We start from the raw sequence: 20,033 nt of genomic DNA on the forward strand, positions 1-20,033 counted from the left end.
CCCACCCCTCAAAAGACAGGCAGATGGAGTCCAATCATCGGCCAGGAAGATGTTTTGGGAACATCTCTGGACCAGATGCTCCTCACCACCCTCGTGCATGCCATTCCCAGGACGGACGGCCTTGAAGATGTTGAACAACCAAAGCTGGCCTCTCTGAGTCCAACCTCCACCCCCAGAATGCTTCCCCTCCACAATGCCCATTGCCCCTTCCCTCCCAGTTTTCATGGCCACTGACAGCAAGTTTGAAGGAAAGCAATGATGGCCAGGCTAACATTAAGCCCTCCTGTAATAGAAGTGTTAGCCCTAAAACAAAAACAAAACAATATATACATAGATAAAGCACAATAAATCAATTAGAACAACCAACTGTCAACTCTACAACCAACCTGGCTGCACCATCTTTGTCATTCTAGGTTGCCACAAGAGTGGGAGGGAGGACGAGGTATTTTTGCTAGTCTAAACGTGAATGAACCAAGGTCATTCTCACACCATAGTGGAGAAGGAGGGACGTCCTGCCAAAAAGCCTACCAAGTAGTTCTATTGGAGAATGAGATTTATAGCTAAATGGGGGGTACTATTACATTGAATTACTCTGAATCTTTGGAGGGGATTTTAGATTTGGTTTCATCTTTGACTGTGCCGACATCATGTATCCAATAAAATATGTTGTAAGGACCCACCTCAGCTAACTACCCAAGAAAGCAGAACTCTTGAAACAGGCATTGTCTTAAGTTACTTTTATTAGGGGTCAGTGACAGTAGGGAAGTCAAGGTGGGAAAAGCCCACTGAAATGGTATAGTTAAGCAAGCACACTCTTTAGTCAACACATAGACGAAGTGTTCCATTTTTTTTTCTCCTGGAACAACACTGGAGCTGTCATTCGCGGTCTAGCCAATTGAATAAATCCACATTGTGTGAAGCTCTTCTAGCTCTTGCAGAGTCATTGAGTAGAGTTTAGGTTCTGGGAGTTTAGCCCTAAGAAGAATTTCAATACCACAGTCAGTGGGGCGACGAGGTGGGACTATATCAGAGCCCTTCTCACTAAACACATCCCAGAGATCCCAATACTCCTTGGGGGTTCTGAGCTTGCTTTTCAGGTACTCTTGCATGGCTGCCCCTAACTCTCTCTTTTCTTTGGATTTCTTGTCTCTGCGTGTTGGAACCTTATCTCCTTTTTTAGCCATTTTGTGCTGGATTTTTAAGACCTGTCTCCGCCAATTCACATAAGAGTTCCATTTCTGGAATGAGGAATGAGTCCAGGCAAGAGGGGTTTCTCCATCCCTATTGCCACTATGAAACTCAGAGTTGTGCTTTCCCATTCTCGTCTCCAGTGGCTCAGTTATAAAATGAGCTACTGTCCCATCTAGTTGGCAAAAAGCTATTGGAAACTTCAGCTGCTTAAGTCTCAGTCCCAGCTTTTCCACCACCTCAGTGCTAACTACACACCTGGTGCAGCCCAAGTCCAGTAAAGCCAGCACCCTCCCTTGAGTCTCTGATGAGGGCACCACTAGTTCCACAGGAATGGTTGCGGGATTACATGTTGACTTACCAGCGGGTCATCATTGGAATCTGTTTCACTCTTGCCCGGGGTTGGTAAGAGCTCCCAGCCCCTCATAAACAGGAGGAGCAAAGTCAGTGACCTCCACCCTTGAAGTACTGTCTCATGGGACCTCGGAGCTTTTTTCTTTGCCTTTCTCCCTAGAATCTCTATGGCTTTGGGGCTGGGCTTGGTGGATCAGCATTTTGCAGCTAGGTGCCCCTCCTCTCCACACTTAAAACATGCCTTGGATCACTGTCTGGGCCCAGGCTCACCCTTCATTTTTTGGGTCTCCTTCCACCCCTAGGGGGAGGATTTGTACCACCTGTGACTACCCCAGTCAGTCTCTGGCCAGGTTGATCTCTACTTCATCTGCCAGCACATTCCAGTGGTGTAGGGTGTGTGGGGCCCCATGCGAGATGCAGGTGTGATAAACATCATAGTTGAGGCTGTCTTTGAAGCAATCAATCAGGATGCCTTTAGGCCATATGACTAGGTGACACGCCAATTTTCAGAACTCCTAGTGTACGCAGCCAGTGGCCACCAACCTTAGATGATGGTTTTCATCTGGGTCCAAGCCTTGTGCTCTGCCAGTGGGTCCTTGAACTATTGCCAAAGGGGTCATAGTTCCACAGATGGGAGGCATCATAATTATGGAGGGAGACTATTCGCTCAGCCGCTGCACCCTCAAGAGGCATATATTACTTGGGTTGCCTCCATCCCCAATTCAGCCCAATACTCCTGCGTGTAGTTCCAGACTTGAGCCAGGGGAACACCCAGTTGCTTGGGGTCTCCCCCATACTTCACTCCCAATGCTGGAATTTTGGGGGTCCGGCATCTGTGAGGGGCAGCTCCCACATATGGCACTGGTGGGGCTGGTGTTAGTCCAGGTGGGGTAGGTGTGACTGTTGCTGTGGCCACCAGCGCAGCAGCTTCATCCACGGCTTGGCTTGGGGTGGTTCGAGGAGTCTGAGCGTGAGAGTTTCCAAGGCTCTCCGATTCCTGATCGCTTCTTGAAATAGGTACACGGCATGGTTCAGCATGGTGTTGTCCAGGTCATAATCAGAGACTTTGCCACTCACGCCCTTGGGAACTTCTGTTTCCTCGAGTAAAAGTCACACCAAGGATTGATCCTCTGGTTCTTCCTTTTGCCCCACGCCCGATGATCATCTGGGCTTGGCAGGTTCTTCATCGATGTCCATCTCCTCCAGCCATTCTGCATCATCTCAGGCACGGCACAGTCACCTGCCCTCCTAGTTCTCCGGTCTCTTCCAGTTCACTCTTGTGACTGGACATTTAGATGCTCAGTCCCCATGGTAGATTGCAGTTTCTGGGCTGACTGTTAAAGCAGATCTCGCCTAATGCCAGGGCTGCCTGTGATTAATTTCTAGGAAATGACTCCATAGATTCAGAGAAAAGGTACTTTTACTAAGAAAGAACTGAATGCAGCAGAAGTCAGGGAAGGTCTGAAGCAAACATGCGTGAAAAAGAAAAAATGAAAATAATCCCAGAGCCCACCACCCAGGTAGACAGAGTCCAATCATTGGCCAGGAAGATATTTTGGGAATGTCCCTGGTCGAGGTGCTCCCGCAGCCCTCGTGCATGCCATTCCCAGGACGGATGGCCTTGAAGACGTTGAGCAACCCAGCCAGGCCTGGCTGAGTTCAACCTCCACCCCCAGCAAGCTTCCCCTCCGAAAGGCCCACGGCCCCCTCCCTCCCGGTTTCCATGGCCGCTGACAGCAAGCCTGAAGGAAAGTGAGGATGGCCAAACTGACAATAAGTGTAACCAAATATAATCGGTTTCATGAGAATATACAAGACTGCACAGAAAGCAGAGCCTTTAGTCTCAGGAGCCACTGGGCATCCCAAGGTCACGTTTCGTCTGCCAAGGGAACTATTGGCAATCATATCCCCATTTCTATTTATCTGAAGGATACAGAAGGATCAATAGGAAAATGTGTGGTTGAAAGGATTTAAATTTATTTTTTTTAAATGATGTATCCTAGGTACATGATGCCAAGGAAATTATCTAGAATGTTTAAAGGTGATCCAAATCTAGGCTGGAAATGCAAATAACATGAAGGGATATCTTATCATGCTTGGTGGACGGGTAAAAAAGCTAAAATGATTTGGATTCAAATACATGCTTCGATACAGAGGATTTTAAAAATCAAAACTCAATTGAGGCTATTTTTTTTTAAATTTTAGGATTAATGGATAAAGTGAGAAAAAAGCCATGCAAGATTATTTCAGAAAATGGTTACTGCAGTGGGGTTTCTCTATGCATAGAAACATTCAACGCTGCCCACTAGGGAGGGACGTTGGTGAAATTGGCTGTTTTTGCTGAAATGGATAAATTGACTTCTTTGATTAAATAAAGGATAACATTTGCACTTATTGGTGACCAGAAGCCTCTTATGGACTTTTAATGGAAAACTGAAAAAAATGAACTTCTGATTTATGGTTTTGAGGATAGATTATAGAAAAAAGAGGATATAATTTTAGAGAGGAAGGTTAAAATATAATTATAATTGTTAGTGCCACTCTTTATGTCTTTTTCTATTTTTCTTCCATTTTTCTTTTCTTGCGCTTTTTCCTTTTCATTTCTTTCCTCACTTTCTATTAGTTTGTATTAGTTTTTACCTTCTTGTTTAAAAGTTTTAATAAAAATTATAAAAAAATAATATTTGCTCTGCCAAGCTGGAGCTCCCTCCTGCCACTTTAGGGACCAAGCCCCCCCCCTTTATGATGCTCCCCACACGAGGCCAGGAGGGCCCCTGATGGCCGCCCTGCTTCTTGGCCTCTCCTCCTTCTTTCTGGGGGGGAGTCGTGCTGGGCTTTCAAAGAGTAGGTCATTTGGGGGGGGGGCAGTGGTGACATTGGGTGTCCTGGCCCTGGGGGTAGAGGAAGCCGTGTCTCTTCGGAAATTATGATGGTTTCTACAAAATTGCTTTTGCTATGAGGGGGACTCGTGTTGGCCCTTTGAGGTGAGGAAACAATCAACTGATAGATAACCTTTATTGTTATGTTTTGCTGTGGACGCATTGCCACACATTAAAAATGAAATTTAGTTGCTTGCTCTTAAAGTGTACACATACATAACATACATTTAAACATGCTATGTACCAGGGCTTTTCAACCTTTTCACCCACTTTTAGGATATGGCAACATCCGAGGACCACCAGTCCCCTAGCAAGGTGTCAAAAACTTGATGACCAAAAAAAAAAGGAAAAAGTGATGAAGTACAGGTAGTCCTCGACTTACAAAAGTTCACTTAGTGACCGTTTGAAGTTACAATGGCACTGAAAAAAGTGCCCCCCAAGCCACAGCTGAGCAAGACACCTGCTTGTCCACCCAACGGCGCTCTTCCTCCTGTCCGAGGTTTTCATTGTTGTGAGCATTTCTGTTGAGGATTGGCGGTGGGGGTGGGGTGGGGGTGTTTGTTTTTTATTCCCCCCCTCCTCTGCTGGATGGTTGCAGCAGGTTTTGGTCACTTCACATGACCCTGGGACACTGACCATCATAAATATGAATCATTTGCCAAGCATCTGAATGTAAACCAGAAGACCCTGGAGATGCTGCAACATTCCAGCTGATCGGCGCTTCTTCTGGGCTCAGAAGCGGCAGGATCAGCACCGAGCTCCAGCTGGAGACTGGCGCTGATCCTGGTGCTTCCACTGAGCCCTGACAGCCCTGCAGCTCCAGCCGTCTCTCGCTCAGGCTTGTGCGGTGCTGCCACCGGTTCAGCTCATTCCCCTCCCCCGCTACTTTTCTAGGATGGTCACATGCCACCTCACACCTGAGGTGCTGGGCAGCTTTTGTGAATTTCTAAATCTTCCCAATTGCATCCCCCACCCTCACCTTAGGCTCGCTACCCTCTTTGGGAAAGGAGAGCAACCCGTGATTTGCAACCAGCAGCCCCCACTGGCACCTCCTGCTCATCATGGTCACCCTGCTTATCTGTTTAGGCAAGGGAATATTTCTTATAATATACGATAATATAATTATAACATATTTCTGTGTTATGCACTGATTGTCTAGTGGAACTCTAAAGGTAGGTAATTTGATAGTGATGAATTGATATTGATGCAGGAGGCCATCTGCATGGGAAGTTCTCTAAGCCATAAATTCTTCCTGGGCAAGAAGCACAGCTCGCTGTTAACCCTTTTGCAATCCATGGAATGATTGAGCCACCCGGACTGGGCTACCATTAGACGTAAACTGAAGTAGTAGAACAATCACCCCAGTCAAGCTGAAAGGATAGTTCTGCTCCAGGCCCTGTGCTGTTCAACATAAGAAAAACATGAGAAAAATAGAGTGATCTCATTTGCATAGGACACAAAAATGAAGGGATGGCAAACATTTTGGGGGGCAGCATCAAGATTGAGGGGAATCTTGAAAGCTACAACAACGGTCAGAAACCAACAAGATGAATTTCAACAGAGAAAGCAAATTTTTACTTCTGCTTAGGAACAAATCAAGGGTCTGGGTATAGGTTAGGGAAAATCACAGTAGGCAACAATATATAGAGAACGGGTCTTGTGCCTTGCTGAATCCTAAGCCGAATATGAGCTAACAGTTTAATGTAGTTGGAAAAGCCCCCCAACCAACCGCAATCCTGGGCTACTTCAACAAAAACACCAAGACAACTCATATTTTTTTTCTGCAGGCTGTATTGGTCATGAAGGATTTTCACTGAAAAATTGGCCCAAGTCAGATTAAAGCAACCGAGACGACCAGGGACTTGGAAGGAGTCACTTACAAGGAATGACCGAAGGGCAGGGCTCAGCCTTGACTGCAGGATGGAGGCCTTTGGGGAGAGACAAGTCACCTGAAGGACCCCAGATGGAGCACAGAGCTGTTCCCAGGGAGAGGATCAGAAAGTGCAAGGAAAGAGATGTTGGCGGAAAATGAGCAAGAACATCCTGAGGTTGTCGCACCGTGGAAGAGGCTGCCCTGAGGGGTGTGGAGTCTCTGCGGGGCAGAGAAGATTCCTGCAGGGGGGCATCAGGATGGAAGGTCTGAAAGGGAACTTAGAGGCAACTGCTTTGGATCTGGGAGAGGCCTTTTAGCACGTCGTCGTCTTCTTCAGTGTCCTGGGTATTGCCCAGTGCCATTAAGATGCATTAGCTGAAGAGCTAGTGACCTGTAAACTGCACTTCTACCACCGAATACCAAACGATTACATGACTGCACTGTATGTTGTGAGCCTTTAATAGTTCCTAATAAATAGCTTTGATCGGATATTAATTATTGCTTTAATTCTAGACTTCATGGACGTGTCGGCCTGTTGAATAAGCCCTGGTGTTCGGTCTCAGCCAAACAGAGGGGGGAGGCCCCGGTTTGTTGCAGGCTGCCGTGTGGAGGAGCTGAGCAGACTCAGGACAGGCTATTTTTAGCTTCCTTTGGCATTTATTCTTGTGTTAATTTTCATCAGGGAAGCTTCTAGCCCAGCAAAAGAGTTCTTGCAGTTCATTTGCTCTCCTTTCTACAGTCTCCTAGGAAACGGAATATTCTGGATAGCCACAGATTCAATCGATTAAGTGGGGAAGCAAGGAAGGAAGCACTAGCTGCCCCCTTCTGCTTCCACAGCTCTAATCAGCGGAGACCCCAAATGCAACCTGGGAGGAGATCCTGGCAGGCAGAGGTCGACCCCCAGCTCCCACAGTGCTCGGGGCTGCCAAGGGGGGAGCACAAGGGCCTCTCTTGCAAGGCTGAGGCTGCTCTGGGCAATTGCTCCACCCAGCACTGCTCACTCCACGTTCCTGAGCTTCTAAATACGCAGAATAGGGGTGTCGGCATCCTTGCCAAGACAGGTCAAGAGGCTGCTTGGAAGGGTAATGGCCACCTTCTAATTGAGTGCAGCCCACTGCTCTTGCCCTGCGGACCTCACAGAGGAGCCCCAGAGAGGGGTCTCCCCCCAGTCCGCCAGTGCTCGGCTTGGGACCACTTTCCTTCTCCATAATATTTGGATCACTCTACAGGTCCCGACACGTCTCTGCCTTTTCCCTCCCGAGGTCTTTGTGTTCTGTGCTGAGAAAGAAGGTGCGGCAGAGAAAGCGAAGAGCCGACCGTGGCTCCCTTTGCTGAGCCTAGAAACCTCACCTAGACCAATGCAAGAGAGATCGGAGCTTTACGTGGCCTTTTCTCACTGACCCTCACCCTGCTATCAGAGAGGGCACTCAGCGGTTTGGGGGGAACTAAGGGTTAGAGCTATGCCAAAGGAAGGCAGAGCTCTCTGGAAGTGTGCCAGGTCATGCCAGTGGCTCTTGAGATGCTGATCAGCCAGGCTTTTGCACTGGGGAGCTTCCGATTGCCTGTTTCCCCCCCCCACACACACACACAATCCGGCTTGCCTGCTTCAAGGGCATCCTGCTGGATTCATTTTCCGCAGCACCCTGGAAACATTGCGGATGAGGCCAAGGAGACGAGGGTTTTCTCATCTAAATATAGCTCTTCTCACTGCACATGCTGATTATGTGAAGGGCAGCAAATCATAGCCCACCTCTATGCCAATGTGTGCAGGGCCTTATCCTGCAAAAGATCTGCCGTTCTTTCTGACCTTAAATCAGAATTGATTTCTGAATGGATGAAACGACAGAGGGCTGCATGTTTTCTGCTCACTTCCAAATGCCTCCATGCATGCGCAGGGACAGCTTCCCAAACCAAGGATCGACAGGACTAGCACCTTTAATCTACTAGGTAATGCTTCAGCCAGTAGTTGTGCCTGTACCAGAGGATACATAAGGCTATTTATAGATCTAGAGCTTTGGGGAAAAGGGAGGGCTGTGCGAAGCATGAACTGGAGCCCGGGGGGAGGAAACGGTGTTCCTCTTGCATTCCTAGAGAAGGAAGAGGCTATGCCTTGAGAAAACCCATTTCCTTCCTCCGCCCAAGAGAAAATAGAGGGAGGACACTCTAAAAGGAGACTTGCAAGACTTATGGTGTGCATCTCCAACTTCTAAGCACAACTAAGGAGTCCTTTGCAGCAAATACAGGCTCCGGTGCCTGAAGGAAAAGACAGCTGGGAATAGCGAGTGACCGTCTGTCAGGTCATAATAAAAAGCAAAGGCATACTGGATGAAATAAAATAAGTATAATAACAGGAACTGGTGTCACCCGTGAAAAAGAGATAAGAAGGACAGCCAGAAATGAGAAATGGAGAAAGTATTTTGTAACCCTGGAACTCAGAATCAGATTCAAACCCTAACCCAAAAAAGAGGTTCTCAATCTTCAGTTGAGGAAAGAGATCCTGGAAAGGGAGCCAGTAGATCCCTGAAGGGCAGAGGGAGTCGCAATTCATCCTGCAAAAAGGCATACCTGGAAGCTGCTGATTCCCTTCAATGTGGAATAAAAATGAAAGATGACAAGAAGCCCAGGAAACAACTTTGTCTCTCAGGAGCACAGAGTAGCAGTGTGGCAGGACAATTTCCAAGATTTATCAAGCTGACTGTCAATTTCCCCATTCTGCTATTCTATATGGGGACAGATGATTCTGCAGTAACAGCTCTAACTGCATCATTGTGGATTCCGGAAGGAAATCAATATTCTGGAGTTTCAGGTGGTTTCTCATTCACTCAGCAAGGCCTGGAAAGGAAAAGGGAAATTGCCGGTTAAACTGAGCGGTTAGACAAGGCCTGTGGGCAGGAGAGGTTGGTCTTCAGGAGCCCCTGTCTTGAATGACTGGCTGCGGGGCACAAGGCGTAGTTAAAAATGTGTGGTGAAGTGTGGTGGCCCTAGTCAGGAGAATTTTAGGTTTAATCTTTTGAGGTATGACTCCAACTAAAAACCTTGGATAAATACTTATGGGCTGTAGAAAGAGGAGGAAGAGGAGGCGTGGAAGGCCAGGGAGGAAGGATGAGCAGGGAGGGAAGGGACCATAGAAGCTTTTCCACGTGGATGAAGAAGCCTTTATATTGAATCCTAGAACATACGATTGGGGGGAATCTTCTAGTCCAACCCCCTGCTCAAGCAGGAGACAGTGAACCATTCCAGACAAATGGCTGTCCAACCTCTTCTTGAAAACGTCCAGTGATGGAGTATTCACAATTTCCAAGCTTGTCTTATTAAGATTGGAGATAAAACTCCAGAAGAATTTGAAATAAGGATTTGTATCCTGCGGAAATAAAGGAGACAGCACAATTATATAACTATCTCTTCCGATTGCACGATGAACGATCAAGAATATTAACCCAGCTCATGGCATTATCCATCACGATATGGGAAATATGATCAAATGAGATCATATTTGGAGAGCTGGTAGGATGGCTCCCATGACTGAGAAGGAAGAAATGAATCTTCTTGAAAAGAAATTATAGAAAGAGAGGAGAAGGAGCAGCAGCAGCAGCAGCTGAACTATAAAATCTACAGCTCAATTCAAGGGAAAACGTTTGTTGGTGCTGTTGAAAGTACATTGTTTAAAGCATGTGGAACAGTAAATCAAAACAATGCTTATAATTGCTATCTACAATTCAACTACGGAAAAAGTATGGAAGCGATTACCCAAAGCAAAGATCTTTCCAGAGATGTGAAGTGGTAATAATGGGAGACTTTAACTGCCCTAACATGTGTTAGCAGGCAAACGCTGCCAAGTCCTTTGAGGAAATCCCCAACTAACTATTTTGCTGGCATTTTCTCTTTCAGAAGGTAGAAGAAAGCACACGAACTTCAGCAACCCTTGCTATACCTGACTCAATCAGGAAATCTCACTAGGCCAAGTGGATGCAGCAGTAATATTAGGATGGGGAACCATGTAAGGAAGATTCTCCTAAGGAAATCAAACTCATCTTGAAAGCATGTCTACCAGAAAGTGGGTTTTAATCCATGCAGAACAATTAGATGTAAATGAGAAGATGAGCGCAAGGTGGACAGAAGCTATTTTAAAAGGAGATGCTAAAAGCACAGACTATTCCAAATGAGAACAAAGGGAAGACAGCCAACGAAGCAGAGCAGAAGAGGGCACGTTCTGGAGAAAGAATCACAAGTGCAGCAGAAACGTCCAGAATTTTAGTGGGGTTGTTAGAAAGTCCAGGTGCTCAGAATGAGTTGAAGGGAGCAGAGGATGCTCAAAAGAAGAAAAGGGTTTGCTGACAATGCAAGAAGGAGCAGAGTCAAAATCAATGGAGCCCAGTCAAGGCCAACAGAGAGCAAAGGCAAGGCAGGGCCCTTGGCCCCTTTAGTGGGCCTGTTGTGTGAGAAGAGGGTGGCATGTCTAGGTTGAAGAAACAGGGTTGCAAATTCAGCTTGAGAGAAATCTAATCAGGAAATCTCTAAACACTTTAAAACTGCAGGGCCGCATCTTAGAGCACTGAAGGAAACACCTCATCATTGGGCTGGTGGTCGATCAAAATTCTGGCAAAGGTGACAACAGGGATCCTAACCCGAACCCCAAACTTTCAAAAAGGGAGAATTCATCAATATCTGATAAAGCAATTGATCTATTGAATGTCTAAAACAATAAATGCCATTATTGAATCTAGCTTGGTTAACTTTTAATTGTTAAATGTTAATTTAACACTTGTTATCTCATATTTATAAAAGTACAGAGCTAATATATCGAATAGAGACTAAATACAAGTAGTCCTCAACTTATGATCACAACTGACCCCAAAATTTATGTTACTAAGCAAACTGAGTTTTGCTCCATTTTACGACCTTTCTTGCCACAATTATTAAGTGAATCACTGCAATTGTTCAGTTAGTAAGTGAATCTGGCTTCCCCATTGACTTTGCTTGTCAGAAGGTCACAAAAGGTGATTATATGACCCCGGGACATTCAACCATCATAAATACATGCCCGTTGCCAAGCATCCAAATTTTGATCACATGATGACGGGGATCCTGCAACAGTCATAAATGTAAAAATGGTCCAACCATTTTTTTCCACTGCCGTTGTAACTAAATGAATAGTTATAAGATGTGGACTGCCTGTAGAATGTTTACTGGGAAAGCTGCAAGTAGCTTGATGGGTGAAAACAGAAAGCAAAGGTGCAGGAACAGGATAGACAAATATTGTTTGCATAAAAAAGAAGTAATTGTACTGATCACAGTGATACGGCTGGGAAAAATAAAATGTTAATCTGCATCAACAAAAATATAGCTTCCAACCTTCGGCAAATAAAAAGACCACCCCCCACCCCGCTTGACTGTATGAATTTCAGAGGGGCCCCCTCTGAGGAGGACAGGGGCAAGTGGCCAGCAGGCAGAGAAAGGGAGGGCAGCCAAGAAGAGGGACGCTGGAAGTACAGCTGAGGGACTGTCCAGCCTTGGGGAGAAAGGCCAGAGGCGCCTGAGGATGCCCGCTCCTCTTCCAGAGTCGGGCCTTTAAGGCAAATCCCGCAAAGCCATTTGAAAGTGGAAGGCTGGGTGGCTTTCCACCCGGGAGGCTTCAGGCTGAATCCCTGCTCTGAGCAGCCAGTGGTTTTCCTGGTGTGTTGGGTCCTTTGAAAGCCTGCAATTCTTCTGATCAAGAGAAAGCAGAGCCCTTTTTTCTGTTTGGAGGTTTTGCTTCCAAACTGAAGTGGAAGTGAAACAATTGAATTTGTGGTGCTGCAGCTGGACTTTTGGCTCCAGAAGCCCCTTTGGCTGGACACTGTTGGGGAACAAAGGGTGGGATATCTAAATGTGTTCCTGATTCTGGAATGGGCAGTGGAAAACAAAGCTCCAAGTCTAGCAATGCCTCATGACTCCATCATCTTTTGTAGGTTGGACAAGCAAGGAGGCCATTTCAAGCTTCCCAGCCTTCTTCTCAGTGCAGGAGTAGACAGCTCAGGGTGTTCAGCAATTGAACCGAGCATCTTCCCAGCCTCCTGCCCCTCCCTCTAGTGCTGTTGCCTAATAGATTGGCAGAGACATGCACACAAATGCATGTACGCATATATGGATAGGGTACCCATATCGGAAGGGCCAAAGCGAGGTGAGAGGGAGGCTTCTTAAAGAATAAGGGATAGGAAGAAACTAATGCATTTCCAGGGAATTGCAGAAGTCACCGGAGCGTTTCTCTCTGCGTCTGGTTTGCCTCTGCAGCAAGAAACGGAGGGCCAGGCGTTGCTGAGTCCTTCCTGCCTTTTCAGCTGGCAGCAGTACTTTGGCTCTTAACAGAATAACAGAGTTGGAAGGGACCTCGGAGGTCTTCTGGTCCAACCCACCTCTTAAGCGGGAGACCGTATACCATTTCAGAAAAACGGCTGTCCAGTCTTTTCTTAAAAACCTCCAGTGTTGGAACACCTACTCTTGGGTGGAGATCCTCTGGCTTTGGAAACTGCTTAAAAGGTAGCAATGCTTTCCTACTCATGACTTACACTTAAGCAGAGCTGAGATGATGACCCATCACGAAGACTCAGAAGTGGTCCCCAGAACATGTGCATATACATGGAGCAGAAATAAGGCTGAGTGGAATAAGATCTTGCAATAGTAAATCAGTTGCAGGGAGTCCTTTAATTGTAATTTAATGTGGTTGTTTTGGTGTTGATCTGAGACAGGAAAAATGCTTTGAATAACCAAGATGTGGAAGACTATTATGTCCACAGAAAGCCTGAGAAACAGATAGTCCCTTGTGATCATCTGTAGCAAAAGATGATCTAGGACCTCACAGTTGAGTTGGTTTCCCAAAGCACCCCTGAGGAAAAAGGGGCCAAGAAAGCAGTAGCAGCCAGTCCTCCGAGTGAGATTTCTTGAGAACCTGGCCTGAACTGGGCGTCTCCTGCCATGTGGCCTGGCAGTGACCACTTGGGCCCGAATGGGCAGTTACTAAAAACTGGCCTCCTCCGCCTGCTTTCTCCCTCTTGGTTCCTAAAATACCAACATGCAACAGGGGAACGGATGCCCTGGCATTCCTATCAAGGGAAGCTGTGCGAGCAGCAGACCAAGTGACCCACCTTTCACCTGACTCCAGAAGGTGCAATGTGGTTCTTTTCCTGACCATGTTAAGACTAGATTTCCTCATTTAGGCAGTCTGGAATCTCAACAGTCTCACCCCTTTGGGCCAATATGGGAATGGCCTGGGCTACCATACCAAGAATGTATTGAGGTAATGAAATGTTTTGAATATTTAAAGACACCAAATAAATATTACTGCCGAGATTACATTGGAAATGAATGGTGAAAGCAGAAAAAGGTTTTGAAAATGGGCTTTCTGTATAGGATACCAGAGAGAGAGAGAGAGAGAGAAACATCTCACCACAAGAGGGTGAACTGGAAGAGGCAGACAATCTGCCCATCTCCCCCTTGGCTACAAAATCATTCCCATTTGGGAAAGGAAGGTCTGCCTTTCTGGTGCCCCAATGTAGACACCCTACTGGGGGACAACACCATTCATGCAAGGCCCCCTTTTGCTCTTGGCTCTGGCTGGATGATCCTTTCATTCTTTAATCTACCAAATCTACAGAGTCATGTGAGGCTCCTCATCATCATGAGACACCCCCCCACCCCCCCACCCAGATTCTTGCTTCCCAATACCTGCACTTGCAGGCTAGCCTCCCGTATGGTCTCCTGGGTTACTGAGTATGCTGGCTCCAAGTCGGATCACTTCTTCAAGGAGCTTCACAGGCTCTTCCAAATTGCAGGGCTGGGAGCAGAGTCTGGGGGTGCATTTCCAGCACTGAGCTGAGGTTTCTCCCGCTGTGCAGTGCAGCCCAGGGGCAGTTTGGAACTCCCAAGCAACTGGGCTGAGACTGACCGGCTCTGGGCCCAGGAGATTAGGAAATCTGTCAAGGCTGGGCTGCTTGCCAGCTTTTGCCACTTCAGGCCTGTGGGCTGGCCTCCAGCCCCCCCCCCCAAGAGAGGGGGCTGGCTTGAGGGAGGGAGGGAGGGTGGTGGGGTTGGGGTAGATGGATTTGAAAGAAGGTGGGAGTGTGGGTGGCTGCAGGTGAACACAGCCTCCCCCTTTCCTCCCCCAGAAAATCAGGAGGAGTCTGTTAGCACTTTTCCCAATTTTATTAAAAGGCATTTTATTGAGCCTTTTAATCTGAAAAGATGTTACTAGACTATTTATTTATTTTTGCAACAAAGACTAACAGAGCTCTCCTCCTACAACATCCTCCACCTGGAGCATTGTATTTTAGTATGCTGACTAATTAATTGGATGGGTTACCATACTTAATTTTATAAAGAAACATGCAGCTTCATTTAACTTATTTTCTGGCTGGATGTCTCCAAGATGGGGAGGGGAAGCTCCTGCCATTTAGCCTTGGGTGCTGAAGGGGAGAGGACCAGCTTCTGATGCAGCTTATTAGGCAGCGGGGTGGGGTGGGGTGTCGAGGAGCTTTGGAAAGGGGGAGGATGGTTATCACAAGCCCTTGGTGGTGAAGTCTGGGTTTGCCTGCAGCCAGATGCACCTGGCGCTGCTGAGACACTCCCGAACAAGATCTCCCCCACGCAGAGGGGTACCCCCAAAGAGGCTGGCCTGGCTCAGAGTTCCCCAGCCTCTCTCTGCTTCTCAAGGAGCGTGCCCCCTCCCTCCCCCGACATGCTCCCATCCCACCTGCTTCTCCAGTGGATCCTTGGGCTTGGGTGAAGGAGCCCTGTCGCACAGGCACCCTTCCAACAGGTAGAGGCCAGCTGGCCGGGAACTGGAGTCGTTCTCGAAGTAGAAAAGCATGTTCTGAAGGAGGGCGAACCACTTGGGGTGCCATTTGGTGTTGTCGGAGCTCCTCTTGCTGAGGTAGCCACGCGGGGCCCCGTCCTTCTTGGCCAGCAGCCCCAGGTAGACGGCGTGCCCGTCGTTCAGGCGCAGCGCCTTCTGCATAGCGTGGGCACGGGGAAGCTCACAGCCACGGCAACCGCAACGTCGCTCGGCTCGGAGGAGCCCAAGCAGGCCGGAGCCCTTCGCGCCGTCGGCCCGCCTCTCGCATGCCCGCCGCCGCCCGCCTCAGCGCGCTCCGGCCGCCTCCGGCTCCGCGATCACCTGAGCGGCAGGTTGGCCGGACAGCACCGCGGACAGCGCCGCCGCCGCCGCCGCCACCACCAGCACCGCGGACAGCGGCAAACTGCGGCAGCGCCGCGGCGCTGGGAAGCTGCGCGCGCCCCCTCCCCCCTCCCTCCCCCTCCCTCCCTCGGGCCGCGCGCGCGCAGGAGCGGGGGGGGCCCGGGCGGGGCGGCGCAGGTGGCAGCGGCTCCCTCCCGGCCGGGGCCCGCGCAGGAAGCCCGTCCCGCAACCGCGGCCGCTTCTGCCGAGCTTCCCTCCGGCGGGGCGGGACATTTTGCCGGGGTCGGAGGGTGCCTCGCTCGAGCGAGACCGGGAGGCCGACGCCCCCGCAGGGGAAGTTCGCGCTCCTCGCCTGTCTCCCGCGAACGCCGGGACCCGCGGGGAGCTCTGCGCCTCAAGCCCCGGGGGAAAGAAGGGAGCGACGGGCGGCCAGCCTGCTGGGGGGGGGGCAGCGGGGGCGGCTGAGAATTCAGGGCTCAGGCAAGAAGATCCTCAGGAACCCCCCCCCGAGCTCAGTTTGGCCCAGTCTTCAAAGGAGGGAAAGACGGGCCGCCCTCCTCTGAGGAGGCCATCCCGGAGGCCACCTTCCTAACCCCCCAAACTCAGCCAAAGCACCAGGCTCACATCAGCCTCATTCAGAAGGTTTCCACGCCAACCCCCCCTCACAGGTAGTCCAGTTGCCCCCCCCCCCACTTTCTTAGCATCGCCTGGCCATTGCCCAAGCCGAAGGCAGCCAAGCGCCTGACTGATCTCTCCGCACAAGCGGGAGGAGGACGCCGAGTGTCTTGCCAGGCTCCTCGTTTCCTGTCTTCTGCCTCTGACCAGAAAGATGCCGGCCTTCTCGCGGTGAGGGAATCTGCATCAGGTGGGATGCCCAGGTGGGCAAGAGGACGTGGGGGAAACAGGCGAGTTACTGCACCCAGAACGCTCGCCAGATTCCACCAAGAGGACAAGCTTCACTGGATCTCTTAAAGACCTCATGGCTACATTTGGACAACGTGCTACACTTGGTTTGTGTTATGCTGGCAAAAGTGGGTGCTTATGAGAAATGGGAGTGATGGGCGTTGGACAAATTCATCCTGGTCGGTTTATGGTTCTGTGCACTGTCCCAAACTTCAGAATGGTTAATTCAAGAGTCAGGTTGGGAATATTGTGAGAACATCTTTGAACATCAGAAAGACCAAGAAAGTCATCACAGCGGCTGCTTTGGTGCACCCCGGAAGAATTATGTATTCCCACCCCATTAATAGGTTTGTCTGGATTATAAAAATAAAATTATCGTGAAAACGTAATTTTTAAATTATGCAATCTTAGCACGCACACATCTACCATTAAACCATGAACACATTAAAAGGCTGGGTGTGTTTTGGCTAATTCATAAACAGTAACGCAGGGGGCTCCAGTTTGTTTCTTGACGGGGGCTTTACTGTGGAAAAACAGATTTAACTTGTTGAGTGAAATGGCAACGGGATTCACAACAGATGCTTTCTGATCATCCAAGTGTTGGGATTAGGTGCTTTTTGAAAATAAAATCACAGAATGTAATCGTTGGATGTCCTACCTCTGTCCAGTGCAGAAATCCACCATATTGTTAACCCTGAGAAAGTGCCGTCTGGATGCGTTTGAAATACTTCCGCAAAAAAAAGCCCATCATCATCTCAGGCGCCTATCCGGGTAGGCACCAAGGAAAAGAGGCGCATCGGCTCAGCAGGATTACGTGAAAACTGGTCAGGGGATTGTGCAGAGACGCTGACATGAACCTGTAGTTTTATAGAAATAAATACATTTAACACTTTTATTTATAATAGTCAGGCACATCACTACATCATGAGGTAAATCATCAGGAAAATCACAGAACAGCATACAGAGCACACACAGAAGGAAAAAAGGCAGGAAAAAAACTACTCCTTTACACCCAGCAACCAATCATAACTTAGATTGCCTCACGCGGGACCCTGCACTCTCCAACCAATCCACCACCACTGTGTGTTCTGGTCCACTTTACTGTTCCAATTATTAAATTAAATATCTTAACAAACTTGCCAGATCTACTCATCTTTATGGTACATTATTCTACACACAACACAATCCTTTATTTTTATTCTGCACAGAAAATAATGTCCAATGACTAGAAAGCTCCCGTGCATCATTAAATACGCTATTCAAATTTCATGTATACCTTAACATGGTTTTAACAAGGCAACACAGAAAAATGTATCCCTATTTCAGGCATCTTGATGCTGTGGAGCTGTGCAGAGAGGAATTATCTCAAAAGACACCCCCCCCGAGGTCATGACGGCACTCTCGGGGATGGTAAGGCAGCCAGATCAAGATTGGGAGGGGGGGGACATGGGGCTCCCCTTGATGTTAGCTAAATATCCATATCTTGATAGTAAACTAGGTAAGCAAGATAAATGAACCCATTCTTTCCCTGTGGGGGGAGGGAAATCTATCTCATCTCTCTCCTAATTCATTCCTTTCTGAGGGTTCTGTCATTCTCCTGAGTGGGAGGGGGGAAGGCTCTGTGGTATATTATTCTGCTTTGCTACAATGTATCCTTTCCACTCTTCCTACATGCTTACTCTTTGAACTGTCTCTCCCTTGATGTTACCTTGGGGTGAGAAAGGAATGTGCCTCTGACCATCTGGCGAGGCAAAGACCCAACAACATCTTCCCAAGCTTGGGAACGGACACTGTTATCGGCTCCCTTCCCACAGTGGATTTAACACCTGGGGATTGGCCCATTCAAACTGAACAGATGAACCATTGGGGTGGGGTTTGCTTGGGGACTCTTTTAACCTAATGATCTGAGCGGGAAACCCTCAGATCCTGCCTATCGTGCCTGCTCTCAGCTTCTCCTAATAAAAGTTCCTTTTGGAAAGAAACCATTCCAAGAGTCCTGCTTTCTTGGGATGAGGTTTTGAGGTGGGCCCTGACACTGAGTTCTGAGCTATTAGCCCTTGGTCTTTTTGAAAAGGGTGTGTATGCAGGCTGACGGTAGTAAACACCTCCCATTTCTTACCGCTGACCCAGATTGCGACTTCTTTAAATAGTCTGGAAGAATGTTGGAGAGAAGATGTGAATTTGTTGTTTTGATGGGAAAATGTGGGTACCACTCCAGTGACTTTAATTAGGTCATGAATCACCATGGTAACATCCAGGAATTGTCTAGAAACCAGGAAGGTTGCTGGGACTGGAAACCTGTTAGCGGGAGGACTGGAAAGACTACGGCCACAGAAGGCCTGGAAAAAGAAGGACGTTTCTGAACCCAGCAGATCTTTCAAACACCCCTGTGGGGAAGAAAGCCAAAACTGACCGGCTTCTTTCAGGCTTCCTCACTCTGCCACTCCAGGCTTACAGTATGAAATAACATTTTAAAAAAACAGTTTCTTTCCTCCTAATTCTTACAGTTAAACAGAGGAAAACTCATGATAATCTTTTTAAAATTGAATATTTAGTAAACCATGATACAGAAAACAGCACAAAAAAAACTCTGGAAAAATGCTATATAAATAAACGAATGAAATTCCTGAAAATACATAAACAAATAAGTATATAGTATGCAGCAATAAATACAAATGAACATTAGGATTAGCAAAGGAATAAACAGTATAATAAAAGTATCACCCAATGATTACAGAACAAATCTTTAATATATCTGTCAGAGCGGCAAATCACTTTTTTTCGGCTAATGTTTTCCGCTTCATTAAACAAAACTAAATAATACTTAAAACAGAAAAAGATAATTGAAGGCTTGAAAATGTGTATCATGAATAAACCTGAAAACTTGACAAGGAGAGTCCAGAATCCACTCCCTCGTCCTTCTGTCCCAGAAATAACCAGGTGAAACAGGCAACCAGGGGAGCAAATTTGGGGCACCCCAGCCTGCCAACCCCAAAGAATATTGCAGTGTTCAGACCACATCTGTGCCCCAGAGGAGCTTCTTTTGCTCTGCAGCCATGCGCCAGTGCATGGCAAACATTGTTCTGTGGTGCCAGTCTCACAGCAGCGACTCTGGCTGGGTTTAAGAACCAACAACTTCACAATCCAACCCCAAACATCCCAGGTTAAAACAGTGGTCCCGACCTGGAAAAACAACCTTTAGCCAGCAAGGCTCCCCTAATCCCTTGGCCTGAATCCAGTGGAACAGCCAGCCTTTGGTGCCTTGCGGGAGGATGCCAGCGTCAGGGCCACCCAGACGGTCCGTGGGGCAGGCGCAGCCACAGAGCAAGCATGGCAACAAAGGACATTGTTGTATAGAAGGGACCCACAGTACGCCCTCCCACCAGCTCTGGAGGGAAGAGCAGAAACGATGGGAGAGGCAGTCCTGCAACAGCCCGGCTGGCTTTATGGGAGATAAGCAGCCCCTTGACTCCCACCCAGAAGCCCACCGGAGCCAGCTCAAGGAGCCATGGGGTTACTGCCCAAACGTTGCTTCTGGGCCAGCTGAGCCCATACCAGACTTCTGACTGGCCGATTTGAGTCAAATTCTTGGAGAAACTCATTTCAGGCACCCAGGTGCTTCCCCAGTGTAGCTGTCTAGATAGAAGAACTGTATTTATTATTAAGA

The 20,033-nt window shown here is 48.1% G+C and overlaps 1 protein-coding gene across 1 annotated transcript in view; it reads right to left on the reverse strand.

Moving 5' to 3' along the window:
- RASGRF1 (Ras protein specific guanine nucleotide releasing factor 1) overlaps window positions 1-15,283 on the reverse strand; it is a gene marked incomplete at both ends in the record, with an annotated part of 49,748 nt that extends 34,465 nt beyond the window's left edge. Inside the window, one exon of the mRNA XM_083370923.1 lies at window positions 15,020-15,283. Within this exon, the coding sequence (XP_083227049.1) occupies window positions 15,020-15,283 (264 nt within the window). The remainder of the gene's footprint in view (window positions 1-15,019) is intronic.
- Window positions 15,284-20,033: the final 4,750 nt, after the last annotated feature.

The sequence above is a fragment of the Vipera ursinii genome (genome assembly GCF_947247035.1).
Source record: "Vipera ursinii genome assembly, chromosome: 11".
NCBI classification, from domain to species: Eukaryota; Metazoa; Chordata; class Lepidosauria; order Squamata; family Viperidae; genus Vipera; species Vipera ursinii.